Genomic DNA, 17,045 nt, shown 5'->3' with positions numbered 1-17,045 from the left:
CCCAAGGAGATGGCATCGGTTTATGGCATGTTGCTAGTAGGTTACCTTCAGAAAAGTCAGGCAGCCGTGGGGGCATATTACACAGAACCTTGTGAGGTGTTTGTGTGAAAACATCAAAGACAAATGCCAAGGAAAACAAAGCAAAGGAGTCTTGTTCCACCAGGACAACCCACCTGCTCACAACTCTGTCGATGCCATCGCTGCACTGCATGAAGGCAGCTTTAAAATCTTGGACCATCCCCCATATTCACTAGATCTAGCACTAGCACTATTGGACTTTTGCTAATTTCCTTATTTGAAAAAATACTTGGCTGGCATCCATTTTCCCACTGACAGTGACATCACTGCTGTAGTGGATGCATTCCTGGAGGCCTGGGAGAAAATTGCAGCTGGAATCAACACATTGCAACATTGGTGGCAACACACTCCAAAGGAGAGTATGTTGAAAAGTAACATGTTACCAGACTCCTCAAATAAACTCTTTATATTTAGGCCACAAGATTTTCAAACTCCCCTTGTATTTTGCAGACTGTTTCTCCCTGGAATAACTAGTTGTTGTGACACCATTCTGGCACTAGCAGATAGTGAGCATTTCATATGGCACCATCAGAGCAACGTTCTCTGCCAGATGTTACAAAGAACTTATTTCTTTGAATTTCCTCATCATTTTGTGCAATCCCATTTGGGAAAGGGATTCTCTTAAGTTTTTTAAACAACAGTATTCAAAGCACAGCAAAAGAGTTACTGTTGTTTTGATAAAAGGGCTTTACCAGCAAAGCACCATCTTTCATTTGCAGTATCATGTTGACTTTAGCTTGCCACTGTTATTATGTCTAAAACTTGTGCATCATTAGTAATGTCATGAGATTTACTTTGCATAGTGATTGCATACAGTGCAAGTACACCATACTTGGCACTGCATGCAAAGTACGCCATAGTGTTACTTTTCACTATATTTTATTACAATTATTATGAGCCTTTTGTTTCTGCATGGTCTAGACACTATCTATTGCAAATGTCATCTGTGGGCAATTTCCAAAGTTCCACATTTTAATTATAAACACTTTGGACTTATGTCCATTTTCTCTCTCAAAGGCTACCAGAGCATTGTGAAAAGACTTGATTACTCATTTTGTGAGGCCAGCTATCCAAACAAATTGCCTAATGGAATAAGAAGTGGACATAACTTCTGCTCTTCATAACACTTAAGTATTCATATTAAGTATTTTAATGCTCTATGTAACTAATGTTTAACTGATTAGAAAATGCTATTTAGCAGTTTCCTAACTACCTGCAGAAATGATATGTATTCAGTTATTATTTAAAAATAAATATAGTTATTATGGAACGTACCTAGCTGCATCTGGGTGGTCTGCAGTACTGATTCATGGAATTCTTGGACAAAATCTTTACTGAGTTGGCGAGTACGTGAATCAGATATTAAAGGTTCTGATACCAGTAGAACTTGCCGGTCTCTTGTCTCCTCCTGCCTGAGCTCATCACCAGTTACCCTATTCTCTGAGGAAGCAGGCACAGATTTTTGTACATGATGCAGCCTTGACTGTGTTATAGGGGGTGGAGATGGAGCGGTAGGTACAACAGGAACTAACGGCGGAGCTGTGCTTAAGAGTGCTGCCAAACCAGAATACAATGAATAATAAAACTTATAAAAACAAATTCCATAAGCAAAGAAAAACTAGATTTTTTTTTTTTAAACCTATATTTAAATACAGTACTACCCATATAAAGTTTGTATGATGAGAGCAAGGCTACTTCCAATGGTGATTTGGGTGTTTACTTCACAGTGTGTGTGCTTTGGAAAATAAAATAAGATGGGGTTTCTAGAAATTCAAAAAAAAATAAATAAATAACAACAAAATACAAGGACAAATTGGAAAGTAAGGCAATGATGATAATTTGTTATTTTATGGCACAGTGGCAATCTGAGCCATGATGCACCAAGTCAAAGTGTGAGCCAAAGTCATAGGTCACCCCGTCAAAATATATAAACACAAGCAGCGAACGTCAATAAAAATACACAACTAAGTAAAAATGTGTATATATCATCATTATTATTATTATTAGCTATATGGTGCAAGGAAGCCTCAGGCTTATGCTGCACCAGCCAAAAACAAAAAAAATTCCTGAGTTACCCTGAGAGAGAGCGAGAGTCAAAAGTAGAAGTGAATCATCAAGAAAGAGAAGAATGATCATGTCCATCTCAGGACCCTGTGTGTGCCATGCCCATACTCACCAGATGTGAGACCTGGGGAAAACATATATTAATTTAAAAATTTCTGAAACATTGTCATTGTTAGATAAAATCTGACTGAGTGTATAAGGCTCAGTCAAGACAGTTGAAAGCATTAAAACAAATGTCGGGGACAAATAAAATTTGGATATTCAACAAGAACATGTCTAATGGTTAAAGTGTTATCACAATACTAGCACACAAAAGGTCTTCAGTAGAAAAGAATGTGTTAGATAACTGTCGTATGCAGAGTCGAGCAAGAACAACCTCCACTTTGCAATTCCTATGCAGACTAGACTACCATGGCTTGATTACGGGCTTAATCTAATTATAATTTGTTGCTTGGTTGATGTTGTTTAATGGAACAAGGGCTGCTAAGGCCATATTGTGCTTGATTCTATTCCATAGTGCAATTACCAGTTAAAATCTGTTATATGTTCAGAATATATAATCTGTTCAGAAAAAATTCGATTGTAAAATATGAGCAGCGAAGAGAGTGATCTTTGATCCAGATTTCGTAGCATTACATAATATATCCCATCAGGGCCAGCAGCACTGTTTCTTGAGTTGGTAAAAGGTTGCTGTAGCTCAAGCATGGTAAATGGTTGATTATAAGATAAAGCAGAATTGTCAGTGAAATTTAGTCTGGATTTCTCTGTAATGGTTTTACATTTTTGAAATGATTGATCATAAGCGTTACAAGAAGACAACAGAGAAAATACAATTCCCTGTGCATTTGATATATCTGTAGGATTAGAGAGCTCTTGTCCATTCCAGTTCACTAGTGGGGTGGGTAAAGGTGGAAATTTACTGTTCAAACATTTTATTTTTTTGCAGATTAATCTGATATCGGTATTTTTATTAACTGATGAGGCGAATTTAATCCAAATTTTTTTTCTTGCTTTGCGTCTGATATAAAGAGCTTTAGCTCTAAGCCGTTTATAGTTAATAAGATTGGAGGTGGTAGGATGTTTGTGGAAAAGGTTCCATGCTTTGTTTTCTCTCTTTTTGCATTGTTGCAATCTTCATTCCACCAGTAATTTATTTTTCATCTATTTCTTACTTGATATTGAGGAATGGCAGCAGTTTGATTCGTGATGTGCTCAGTAACACTGTTGATGGAACCGGAATGAATAATATTGTTGTCAAATGAGATGTGTGTTCTGTATTTTGTCTAGTCAGCCCTTGAAAATTTCCATTTAATTGGATTTTCTGTTGGAAAGGAATAGGATGTTTGAATTTTGCAGATTAACGGATAATGGTCGCTGCTATAAGGATCACTCAGAGGTACGCAATCTATACTTGGAAAGAGGATTGGGGTACAAATGGAAAGGTCTATTGCAGATGTTGAACCTGTAGGGAGATGCACATATGTAGGAAACCCAGTATTTAGTAATGTTAAATTCTGTCTATCAGTCAGCATCTTGATAAGTTTACCTTGTCTGTCTGAGGTGGGGGAGCCCCATAATGGATGATGTGCATTAAAGTCTCCTAGTAAACGAAACAGAGATGGTAACTGCATAAAAAGATCTTCAAGTTCCTGAATAGTATATTGATGATTAGGTGGAAGATAAATTGAAACCAATGTCAGAGTAATACCATGCAGGGCAATGGCTTCTAAGGATGTTTGTAATGGAATGCGTCTGGAGGGGATGCTTGAATCCATGAGTATCGCTACTCCTCCACAAGCGCTATTGGTGTCAGCCCTGTCTTGCCTGAATACAGTGTAGTTTTTGATTGAGTGGTGAATTAATTCATGTATATCATCTATGTTACTGCGAAGACCTCTACAGTTCCATTGGATAATATGTTCCATTATTTGGTTTTGTAAGAGGAAGATGAATCTGTGCTTTTTATGCGTGGGTTGTTTATAACGGTCAGGTTTAGATTTTTCTTTTCTGGGAAAATTTGGGCATCCTGAATCATTTTTATCTTCCATATCACCATCTGCATGTAATTCAAGAAAATCTTCTTGGTTGGGCATATCATCAATATCCATGCTTGTTGGTTATGGTTGTTTCACCTCCAAAGGATCTGATTTGTGCAATTTTTCTGCCATTTTACTGTGTGTTAGGTTTTGAGTTGTAATTGAGAGTGGCATATTATTACTTGGGTCCACTAACTGTGATCCAGATGTAGGCTGAGTCGATAGCACTGATTGAGCCCAGTCAGCGATCGATTTGTTGGGGGAGACTGACACTTCTGTCTGACATGCTACTGATTTGTGACTATGGGTAACCGAAGCGTAAGTGATTTCTGGCATGTTTGATTTTACTTGTCTTCTGGCTTCTTGAAAAGATACTTTATTTTCAGTCTTGTATTTCTATATATTTTTTTTTCCTAACTTCCACAGATCGCAATCTTTGGAGTATGCTGGATGATTGTCCCTGCAATTAGGACACTGCGGAGTTTGTACCTTGTATTCTGATTGAGTATGAGTTTTTCAACCGCAGTTTGGACACGTTGCATCTCCACGGCATGCTGTCTGGGAGTGACCAAATTTCTAACATTTGTAGCATCTTAGAGGGTTCGGGATAAAGGGCCGAACATGGCAGTTTAAATAACCTGCTTTGACTGAGGATGGTAGATTCGGTAAATTGAAGGTTAAAATTATGCTACATGTTGGGACTAAGGTGATGTGTTTTCGTATCATGATTCTCTTGATCTGAGTTACAATTTGATCCTTTAGTTCCTGGATTATTTCTTCCTCGGAAACGTTTAATAGATCCCATTCACTGATCACTCCCTTGGAAGAATTCAGAGTATTACAGCAACTAAGGCCATATTGTTCCAGGGATATGCGGTGGTCATTCCCTGACCTTTCCGCATCCTCCGTATTTGGTGGTCACGGGCCCGAACCCCAGTTTAATCAAGAAGCATGTGCTACGCACTGCTGCTCCTGCCCACCTGGCTACAGAGGCACCATTCCTTTTGGCTTTGATGGCAGATATAACATGCTTTAACATAATTGCATTTTTTAAAGGTTGAGATTAGCCATGGTGGGATAATCAGAATGTTCTTCAGGCTTTGTTTTGTGCATTTTTTTGTTGCTGTGCATTCTTTAGTCTACTATGGTTTTGGAAATGGTGGAAACTGGGAAGACGTTTAAAGAATTGATATTGCAGCTGTATGGACAATATTTTTTGGGATGAATGTAACTGCAACACTGATAGGCTCCTGGCTGACTGGAGTGATGTCAAAATCTGCCAGATGTTGAAAAGCATTCCAGTCAGCCCAATCAAGGATGTTGTTTATTGTCGGAATGATGTTTTATGACGTGAGGGCTACTGTGACCAAAACGTATCTGTTCAATGTCCTATGTTGGCATGATTTCCAAAGAAATGGGATAAAGTCTGAGCTTTGCTCAATCTGTAGAATGACTGGAAGGTGCTACAGCAGATGGATGTGTAAACAAGACACTCTACCAGAAAATGACTGGCTGTGAGTTGAGTGCAACGGGATGCAATGGGGTGGATTTTCTCCCAATAATAAAAAAAGGTGTGTAAGATGAGTGTGCCAAATTCTCATTTTTTTTCCCATTACCACTTATGTCTGAATCCTGAGTGTCACAATTTTGGGTCTTGTTTTATCTGGAAATCAATATAAGAGTAAAAATAAATCAGATATTTGAAATTAGCGTATATATATATTAATCGCTTTTAAAAATTTAAAAACTGCTGACATATTGTCATTTAAAATCTAACTGAGTGTATATGGCTCAGTCAGATGGGTAAAAGTGGTAAAACGAGCATTTCTAAAACTGGTACAATCAGATAAAATGTTTTTTTTTTTTTTTTAATGAAAACCCCAAACACGAAAGGTATCAAAACCTATAGTACTTAGTACCGTGCATGGGGGGAGGGGATGCCGGAAACTTTGCTCTAGAGACTAAACATGGGTTTCACCACTCCAAGCCTCCAATAAGCAAAGTGGTGGTATTTCACCGGTTGATGAAAGTCATCTACCACCTACAACAGATGAAATGGTGTTGCATTGCTCACATATAGCATGGTCATCAGCCCTCGGCAGAAAGGAGCATATCAGATGACTGTGTCCTATGCAGAGCTGAGCAAGAACAACTTCCTTTTTACAATCACTGCGTAGATTAGACTGTATAACATCTGCTGAATCAGGGACAGAGTTGAATGATTAGTGTGTGTCATCAGTGATAAAGCCTGTAGTGCACTCAATGAATCGGTATATACAATAAACTGATGGTATCGATTTCTTATATGATCTAGAGCAGGGGTGGGCAACAGCCGGCCCGCGACAATGTCGAATCCGGCCCCCTCAGTAAATGCATAAATATAGAAAATCCATACCTGACTACACTCGCCGTAAACGTTCGGCTTAATTCGGTTCAATCGGGAATCGCGGCCAGTACAACAGTAACCAAGTGATTCTACGCAGCATCAAAGAGTTATTTCCTAATTATTATTGTAGCATCGATCGAACGAAGTTCCTTTGGGTTTGACTTCTTATTGAAAAAAATAATATTGGTGCGAGATATTTTATGTTTTATGCCTTTTCTAATTATTACAATTTTTAATTTAATATAATTTATAGTCCATAAAATGACCCAACTAAAAAAAAAAAAAGAAAAATTGATGCCGAATGCCGCATTTTCAATGATAATTGGACATTCAGATATTTTTTTTAAAAATACATTAATAATTTGGTAATTCAATTAATATAACATTTTTTTAGATTTTGATTTTTTTTATCAAATCGTTCAATATATTCCGGCCCGCATCATGATGCGAAAATTTCATTCGGCCCGCATCATGATACGAAAATTTCATTCGGCCCGCTGACGAAAAAAGTTGCCTACCCCTGATCTAGAGCTAACTCAATAGCAGGCGGCTCTGCAGCGTATATGCTGCATTCGAGGGGAATCTGCTCAGATATATTATCTGGAAAAAGAGCAGCAGATCCCACACACGATTCTGACTTCAAGCAGTCTGTGTAAACTGGCCAGAAGTCAATGTTCTGCATGGTGTTGTGAATAGAGCTGAAAGTAGACAGAAGACCGAGTATTAGACTTTATTGCATTCTTGAGCGAAAAGTCACATGCTGGTATTTGAGCATAACAGGGTGGAATAAAAACGAATGGGCGATTGGTAGTCGGATGTGTGTTTCAAAGATTTTCCCATCGGGGCTCAAAGATGGATGTCCATCTTTACTGTAGAGACAATTGTTTTCGTAAAAGCAACAAGGTTGGTTCATTTGCTTTGACATATAGACTTTGGACAGGTGATGTTCTCAATGCACCAGTAGCAATACGAATGGCCTGATGGTGAATGGGGTGAAGCCAACAAAGTGGGCTATTTCTGGCAGACGCATATACTCACAATTGAATTTAGACTGTACAAGTGCACAATACAAATGGAGTAAAGTACACCAGTCTGCTCTCAAGAAGTAGAAGAGAGCATGGAGAATGTTCAGCCAATCTCATAGACTGAGTTTAGCTGATGAATATGTTGGAAGAATGTTAGCTTTTTATCAAATATGAGTCCAAAGAATCTCGTCACTGCTACTAAAGGAATGGTATTTTGTCTAAGTTATAATTCAGGTTCGGGGAAAGGTTTGGCGACAAAAATGGACACAAACAGTCTTCTCCAGTGAGAACCTGAAACCATGGCCCAGGAGCTGAGATGGTCAGTGGCTTGTTGCAGCTGTCTCTCAATAACCAAGAAATAATAAAGTTTGAGGAACTAAATTTAAGTATGATGCTCCAAGTTGGGATAAGTGTGCATCTTTTTAGGTCTTGATTCTCTCAACCTGATTAACTCTGTATTCATGTGGCTTGAACTATTTCTTATTCAACACTAATTTAGTAATTTAATTATTCTGTTCATGCTTCAATACAAAAACACCATTCCTAATTCACAATAAGGATCTTGAGCCTTTAATATGAACTGGCTTGTAATGGACAGTTGTAATGTTAAAACCATAAAATGGTTATAGCATGTAAGTAAATATCAAGTTCAAATACGTTAAAATATTATTAACCTCTTTCTTACCCTAGCATAAACTAGCTGTTTGTTTGTTATTTGGTTTTTAGGAGCATTAGCAACTAAGGCCATATTGCTCCGGGGATATGCAGTGGTCATTCCCTAACCTTTCCGCATCCTCCGTATTTGGTGGTCACGGGCTCAAACCCCAGTCAAATCAAGAAGCGTGTGCTCTGTAGCCAGGTGGGCTCCTGGCTACAGAGGCGCCCATAAACTAGCCATAAAATGGTTGGCAAGCAAGGTTATGGTCATTTTAAACAATATACCAGTAATAATTAGAGAAAAATAAAATAATAACAGCACAAACTAAAGATTATTTACATAAAAGCAAAAGTAATTAATTCTTACTTTTGGATGAATTCAAAGGCTTATGAAACAAGAGGCTGTTAGATGAATGCCTAGACTGATTTCCTACACATGCAATTTTCACTGCTGGTCCAGTGGAGTCACTAGAATGTTGGTTATTTACAAATAATCCATTTGGCCAGGTTCCGTCTGTAATTAGTTTCCGCTTATTACTTTTAAGACTTGTCCTACCTGTCAAACGAGTAATTATATTTATATAGCAAAATAATAATCTCTAAATTCACCATTATATAATAATATCAGTCTTGTGTGTCTAACCAGCTCCATACAAAAAAATAAAAAATGATTACAATGTGGGTTATACACACATTTGAGGAGATGCCATGATCTAGGAGAACTAGTTGGGGTAAAACTAGATTAAGTATTAATATCTGTAATTCCATATTACCCAACATATCAGAATATCTATAACACATTCTGTGTATTTTCTGCACACCGCATATTTAGTAATTATTCTTTTTTGTTCTCTCTCGCTCTCTCTCTCGCTCTCTCTCTCTCTCTCTCTCTCTCTCTCTCTCTCTCTCTCTCTCTCTCTCTCACATACGTTTTCCATAACATTTCATTTTTCCTTTCAATAACTAGAAAACTACCCTGAATTATAACAGCTTCTCTAAACTCAGAGAAACCTTAGAGTTGGATAATAAGTAGCAACATAAATGAAAATTTCTGTTCAAACTACATTAAAATATCTTATTTCCATAGATTTATGTAATGGTAAAGTGGCAACAACAGCAATCACTGCTGAAATTGTAAGAATATACCATGAAACATCTGATTTCCATCTGACTCCTCAAAATGTTTCTCTCTTAGTCATATAAGATATACTTAATGAAAAAATTCTAATAGAAATAAAACTCAATCAGAACTTTATATAGTTGTCCTCTGCTGTAGTGGTTCACTCAGTGCTTGCTCACTGTAGCACTCTGTATATAGGCGCCTCCGTAGCCAGGTGGGAAGCAGCAGTGCGTAGCACACGCTTCTTGATTAGACTGGGGTTCGAGCCTGTCACCACCAAATATGGAGGATGTGGAAAGGTCAGGGAATGACCACCGCATATTCCCGGAGCAATATGGCCTTAGTTGCTAATGCTCCTAAAAACCAAATAACAACAACAAACAAACTCTGTATATTTTTATACCCTCCCCCAGGATTGTGCTCTGTAATGCCGGGATAGCACTATTCACACCAAGTACCTTGGGAGGTATAGTTACCTATTAACAGGTGGGTGGGTGATTGGGAAGCCTTGTTGGAGAGGGGGATTTACTGTAGTGCTTTTCAATTCAGTTTTCCAATCAACTGAAAGTCAGAGCTTGTCTTAAAAAAGGCAAGTTGTGAATTTAAATTTATATTGCCTTTTTAAATTTAAAATCAAAGGCAATTTTTGATTTTAAATCTACTTTTAACCAATACTGTAATTAACAATAAGACAGCTGAAATAGCTGTCTTCATTTTAGTTGTCTTATTCCAGCTAAACTGGAATAAGACAACTAAAATGAAGTTGAACTGCTGCAAAGTATTTCCAATTTATACAAGGAGAAATTTGGATAAAATAATTAAATAAAGTTATTTGGATAAAATATACCATTAGGGATTTTTTATATATTAGCATTGCTAGTTGAGCTACTTAAAGATTTTTTCAGCTTTTATATAGTATATAGTTAATTACAAGATATGAAGTTATTTGGGTTAAAATTTATTTTGTCTCTCTCTTCTATTTCTTTAGTTTTTTTGTTTTTTTTTAAGGCCTCATCATATGCACTAACTGCAGATTTTTGAGAGTGTGTCAGCAAGGGCACTTGCTGTTTCTTTTGGATGGGGGGTGTTATATCCTGTCATTCCAACTGACAAAACGAAGAGAAGTTGGTGTTGATGCACCAATTAGTTTTCTAATTATTTTCCAAATCAAATTGGGTATCAGTATCTTTAGTAAAAATAGATGCAAACCGAATCCAAAAGTAATTTCTTGCCTTTCTTCTTATGTGTCATACTTTGGCATTGTCTTTTATAGTTGGTTAGGTTATTGGTTATAGGGTGTTTGCGGAATGGATTCTATGCTTTATTTTATTTATTTATTTTTTTTTTTAATTTTTTTTTGCATTTGTACAGCTGTATTCCATGAATAGTTTGTATTTTTTTGATGTCCTACAAGTGACTGTGGTATTCCAATACTCAATATAGCTATTAGCTGTTGCAGTACACATGTTCATTTATATCATCAATTGGTTGATACTAAATGAGTTTTATTTCAAATGAAGCATGAGCAGCATATTTTTCCCAGTCAGCTTTGGTGAATTTGCAATTTGTTTGAATTACAGTTTCAGATATAGTTGTTAGGATCCAACAAATTAGAAAAGCAATGATCACTGCTGAAGAAGTCATCTAACACTGACTAAATGATATCAGGAAATAAAGCTAGAGAAAAGATGGAAAGATCAATACCAGAGGCTGATCAGGTGGGAAAGTGAACATATATTGAAACAAGTGTTAAGTATTGTATGGTGGTGCTTATCAAGAATTTCTTTGAGTAGTTTTCCTTGCTTAAACAATTAAGCATTTGTGGGATCCTAAAAGTGGGCAATGTCCATTAAAATCTTCTAGTAAACAGAATGGAGTGAGTATCTGAACAATAATGTCATTTAACTATGATTTGGTGGGTAAATGTGATGGTGAGTCCAATGATGGTGTACTGACTGCCTTCAAGGAAGAAAACAGAGTATGCATTCAGAGGGAATCCTGGATTTCACTAAATTGGCAACACCTCCATGGGTCATGTTTAATGAATATCTTTTCTGTAAACTATGTATTTTTTTTTATTGAAGGAAACACTTCAGTTATTAAATTGGTTTCTTATAAACATTTGCATATTGGATCATGGTGGGTGATCATCGCATAAATGTCATCAACATTGCTATGTACTCCTCTACAGTTCCATTGCAGAATAAGGTCCGTTATTTAGATTTATATGTCGTTATTTAAGGGTTTTAAGATACAAGGGCATCAGTGGCCAAGATGTGTCTTTCCAAGTTTTTAATGTAAATTGAACATTTTTTTAGATTTGTTTATCAAATCTGATTTGCCAAATAAAATTAAATAGTTCATCATGGTGGGTGATAATCGCATAAATGTCATCAACATTGCTATGTACTCCTCTACAGTTCCATTGCAGAATAAGGTCCGTTATTTAGATTTATATGTCGTTATTTAAGGGTTTTAAGATACAAGGGCATCAGTGGCCAAGATGTGTCTTTCCAAGTTTTTAATGTAAATTGAACATTTTTTTAGATTTGTTTATCAAATCTGATTTGCCAAATAAAATTAAATAGTTCATCTAGATTTGCAGAATTGCCTAAGATCTGTTGAAGGGTAAGTGGATTCTGGTTATTGCATGAACTCTGAAAACAAAGGAATCTGGAATTTCTGAATCAGGGGCATACCGAAAGAATGTGTTTTACCGTATGCTGAACTTGGCATTGAACACAGAGTGGGGGATTTTTATTTGCTAATAGATGAAAATAAGTAAGATGAGTATGGCCAATTCACATTCTGGCAAGCATTACTTCTTCTCTGCGACTTCCTTTTGATGCTGGAAGGCCATATTTGTAGATTAGGTTTTATTTCCTGTAGTTTATTGTTGACTTCATTTTCACTTTCTCTAATAATGATTGGACTAAAATCAGTGTGTGGGACTATCATTGTTCTGTTTAGCAGTTCTGATGCTGACTTAGCTGCAATGTCTGCTTTTCCATTGCCTTCTATTCTGCAGTGTCCTGGGATCCAGCAAAGAGTTATTTCAGAGTGTTTCTTTTGACAGAGAGGTTGATTAGAAAGCCAATTTCTTGTAGGAGAGGATGACAAGAATGAAGTTTACCCTGTATGGCTGAGGTAGCACTGAGCGAATCCAAATATATTAGGACAGAGAGTGATGACTGTGGACATATTTTATTTAATGCAAGCTGGATAGCATATAGTTCTGCAGAAAGTATGCTGCACTCAATTGGAAGGGAATTTGAGATTACATGCGAAGGGAATACAGCTGCTGCCCCTACATGTGTTTGGGACTTAGACCCATCCGTATGGACTATGAATTTCCCAGTGTGTTCCGAAGTATAGTTGGCATGTAACTGTCAGATATTAAGTGGTGGAATGATATTTTCTGACAACCGAGCGAAGTATAAATCAATGTCTATATTATGTCTATCCCATGGAGGCAAAGGCATAATTCTACTTTCCGCAATTTTATTGAGGTTGATTTTCCATTTCTGTATTACTTCTTGGAGACGCAGCAGGCCTAGGTTTATTAGGCTTAGATTCATAGTGTTGGCCAAAGAGGATCGTTGAGGATTTTTTTTTTTTTTTTTGGTAGTTGTTGGTACATCGGCTTCTGTGGCCATAATGCACCTCCCAAGGTTTTTGCAGTACTTTGATCCAAGCCCAAGGCGGGATTCGAACCCGCGACCTTTGGGTTGATAGGCAGGCACTTTACCCACCCGGCTAACCCAGTCGGCGAGGTATATCCAACAGGGGTGAGTTGGAATGCTTCTTATTTTGGCAGCATAGGTGTTGTCTACTAAGATAAAGCAGAGGGTCATGTGCTTCTATGTACAAGCTCTGTACTGGCGAGGTTCTGTAGGCACCTAGTGCAGATCACAGGGCACTATGTTGGATGGCGTTCAGAGACTGTAAGATGCTGTTTTTAGCTGAAGAATATACTATAGCTCCATAATCTAATCGTGCCCGGATTAGAGCATGATATAAATTCAGCATTGACTGCCTGTCAGCACCCCAAGAAATTGAGGATACTGCAAGAAGGATGTTTAATTTATGAAAGCACATAGTTTGCAGGTAGGTTATATGATTCTGAAAATTAAGTTTAGTGTCCAAAATGAAACCCAAGAGTCTTATGGAGTCAGTCATCGGTATTTCTCTGCTTTACAGTTTTAATGCAGGTTGCGGATGAAGTGATCGTAATTTACAGACGTGTACTACTGCTGTTTTCCCCTCGGTTAATTGACAGCCGTTACATTTTGTCCAAGTTTCAATTTTGGTTATTGCTAACTGCAGTTGTCTTTCAATGATAGCCATGTTTGATGATTGACAGGAAATAGCAAGATCGTCTGCATACATATAAGTTTCCACCGTAGCTGGGATGTCTCGTGTAATGCTACTGTTACGTAATACAAAAAGCGTGGCACTTAAAATCGATCCCTGAGGTACTCCTTCTTGCATGTTGGACAGCTCATTCTGGAATCTTACTTGAAAGGTCCTGAGGTGAAGAAAATTCTGAATGAATCTAGGCAGGTTACCTCTCAGTCCAAGGTTGTATAAGTCTTGGAGGATTCCATATCTCCAGGTTGTGTCGAATGCTTTGGTAATATCAACAGTTATCATTACCATGTGATGTTTTTTGACAAAAGTGTTTCGAATGTGAGCTTTGACGTTGACATGGACATCAGTTGCAGACCTGTTACGGCAGAAACCAAATTGGTAGTGTGTTATAGCATCTTGATCTTCAATAATCCAAACAAGTCTCCTGTGAACCATCTTTTCTAGTATCTTTCCTAAACAGCTGGTCAATGATATAGGACAATAACTGTTGGGGGAGGAAGCATCTTTCCCCGGTTTTGCTATGGGTACCACTATTGACTGATGCCATGTATCAGGGTAAACATTCTCTTCAAAGATTCTGCTGAAAAATTTTAATAGTGTAGATTTAGAGTTGGAGTTGAGGTGGCGAAGCATTATGTAATAAATGGCATCTGGCCCAGCAGAACTATTTCAAGAACTCTGGAAAGCTTCATTGAGTTCAGTAATAGTAAACAGTAGGTTATAGGAGAATGACTTTGTATTGAAGTTAATTTTATATTTTTCTACACACATTTTTGTGCACCTAAATGAGGCTTCATAAGACTGAGAGGATGAAGTGGCAGTGAATGTTTCTGCTAGTGCCTCTGCAATATCAGTTGGAGAAGAAATATCCATTCCTTTCCAAGACAGAATTGGGGCCGAAGTTTGTTGGAACTTTCCACAGAGGATACGGACCTTTCTTCAGATTACTGTAGGGTCAGTGTTTGTGCAGACGGTAGAAGTGAATCAAATCCACGCATCCTGTTTTGCTTTCCTACAAATTCGGCATGCTTCAGCTTTCAGACGTTTATAATTTAGAAAGTTTTCTATTGTAGCATTTTGGCAAAAAACGTTTAAAGCTTTATTTTGTTTTCTTTTGGCAAGAAAGCAATCTCTTTTCCACCAACCATTATATCTTTGTTTGGTAATATTTGATTTCCGTATTGCAGTGGCAGCAGCTCCAAATGGTTCTACTATATGCATAGCGGCATTATTAATAGATGTAGCAAGTATTAGATGGTACTAGAAAACTGTTCCCAGTTTGCTCGGTGGAAATTCCACGTAATTCTTTGGTTGGCGGCATAGTTTGTATTTTGCAAATTATTGGAAAGTGATCACTGTTGTGAAGGTTAGTTAATACTGCCCACTCAAGGCTAGGATAAATAGATGAGGAGCATATGGACAGGTTAAGAGCAGAGCTTGATCCTGTGGGCAGGTGGATATATGTGTGTATACCGGTATCAGCAGAGCTAAGTGATGATTATCAAGTACAGTTTCAATCATCCGCCCTCTCCGATCCATGTTCGCAGAACTCCACAAAGGAAGATAAGCATTTAGATAGTGAGGCAGTTGATTTAGTAAATCGTCTAGTTCTGCATTGGAACATGAAGCATTCGGTGGAATATATATGGACACAAGAGTGAGAGAAATGTCAAAAACAATGCAAACAGCTAGTGCTTCTAGAGTGTTGTAAAGCTGAATAGATTTGGATGGAACATTTCTATGAACTAAAATGGCTACTCCTCCTCTTGCCGGAGATTCAGAACATCTGTACTGTCTGTATAGAGCATACCTTGAGAAGTGTGGAGTATAATTTGAGGATAAATATGTTTCCTGTAGACAAATACTTCCAGGATTGTGCTGGTGTATTAAATATTTTAATTAATCAAAATTGCTTCTTAGGCCTCTACAATTCTTTGAATGATTTTCCGCATTAATTGAATTTAGGTTAGGTGGATTGGTCTGATCATTTTGTTTTCCCTCGATCCTGTTTATATTTTTCACATTTTGGAAAAACTAGATAAATATACGTGTGTACACCAGTATTCAGCAGTGTTAAGTGATGGTTGTCAAGTATGGTTTCAATTATCCGCCCTCTCTGATCCATGTTAGTGGAACCCCACAAAGGATGATGAGCATTTAGATCACCAAGAAGGCATACAAGTTGGGGCAGTTGGTTTAGTAAAACATCAAGTTCTGCAGTGGAACACAAAACGTTTGGTGGAATATAAATAGAGATAATAGTGAATGTAACACCAAGAACAATGCGAATGGCTACTACTTCCAGAGTGGTGCAAAGCTGAATAGATTTGGATGATACGTTTCTATGAACTAAAATTGCTACTCCTCCTCTTGCTGGAGATTCAGAACATCTGTCTTGTCTGTATAGTGTATATCTTGAGAAGTGTGGAGTATAACTTGATGATAAGTATGTTTCCTGTAGGCAAATGCTTGCAGGATTGTGCTGGTGCATTAAATATTTTAATTCATCTAGATTGCTTCTTAGGCCTCTACAATTCCATTGAATGATTTTTAGCATTATTTGATTTTAGGTTAGTTGGATTGGTCTGACCGCTTTGTTTTCCCTCAGTCCTGTATATATTTCTCTCGTTTTGAAAATGCTGGACGAGCAATATCCATCTCATCTTCTGCATGTAGTAGGAGAACTGAATCATCATTATCCAACTTCTTGTCAATTTCCATACTTCAGCCAGTTCGTTTATTCTGGGTAGGATTTGAATTATTTTCCTTTGTTGAAGTTCCTGATTTGGGGGCATTATCTTGGTGCTGCTTGGTTGGCTTTGTATTAGCAGAATTTGACGTATTCTTCATCTTTGTTGCTGTCAATATCTCATCATTTATGAGGAAAGATTTGGCCCATTGAGAAAGAGATATTTTACAAGGAATTGTAATAGTGGTCTGTGTTGAGGACTCTTTAGTGTTTTTGACTGCATCAGAATAAGATTTGGGTAGCATCATGTTTAATATCTGTTTTCTTGCTTCTTGGTATGAGACATTTTTCTCTACTTTGTACTTCAGTATTTTCTTTCTCATTTTCCATGATTCACAAGTTCTGGAATATGCAGGGTGAGCACCCTGGCAGTTGGGACACCTTGGCGCTGCTGCTGAACATTCAGTTTGTGAGTGGTCTGGTGAGCCACACATGGGGCAAATCGCCTTACCTTGACATGCTGTTTGAGAATGACCATACGTCTGGCATTTAAAACATCTGAGTGGATTTGGAATATATGGACGGATCTTACAGGAAAGGTAGCCAGCTTTAACTGATG

At 37.5% G+C, this 17,045-nt stretch overlaps 1 protein-coding gene across 2 annotated transcripts in view; it reads right to left on the bottom strand.

Moving 5' to 3' along the window:
* LOC150089910 (genetic suppressor element 1-like) overlaps positions 1-17,045 on the bottom strand; it is a 488,677-nt gene that overhangs the window by 18,905 nt on the left and 452,727 nt on the right. The window contains exons 13-14 of one of the 2 annotated variants that reach the window (XM_090389701.1): positions 8,614-8,802; positions 1,354-1,632 (exon numbers count right to left, since the gene is read on the bottom strand). In XM_090389701.1, coding sequence (XP_090245827.1) covers positions 1,354-1,632; positions 8,614-8,802 — 468 coding nt within the window. The remainder of the gene's footprint in view (positions 1-1,353; positions 1,633-8,613; positions 8,803-17,045) is intronic. The other variant, XM_090389702.1, reaches the window with a different exon arrangement.

This window comes from Mastigoproctus giganteus, chromosome 2, assembly GCF_048544385.1.
Source record: "Mastigoproctus giganteus isolate SK-2022 chromosome 2, ASM4854438v1, whole genome shotgun sequence".
Taxonomy (NCBI): domain Eukaryota; kingdom Metazoa; phylum Arthropoda; class Arachnida; order Uropygi; family Thelyphonidae; genus Mastigoproctus; species Mastigoproctus giganteus.
This window is presented reverse-complemented; position numbering and strand designations above follow the sequence as displayed.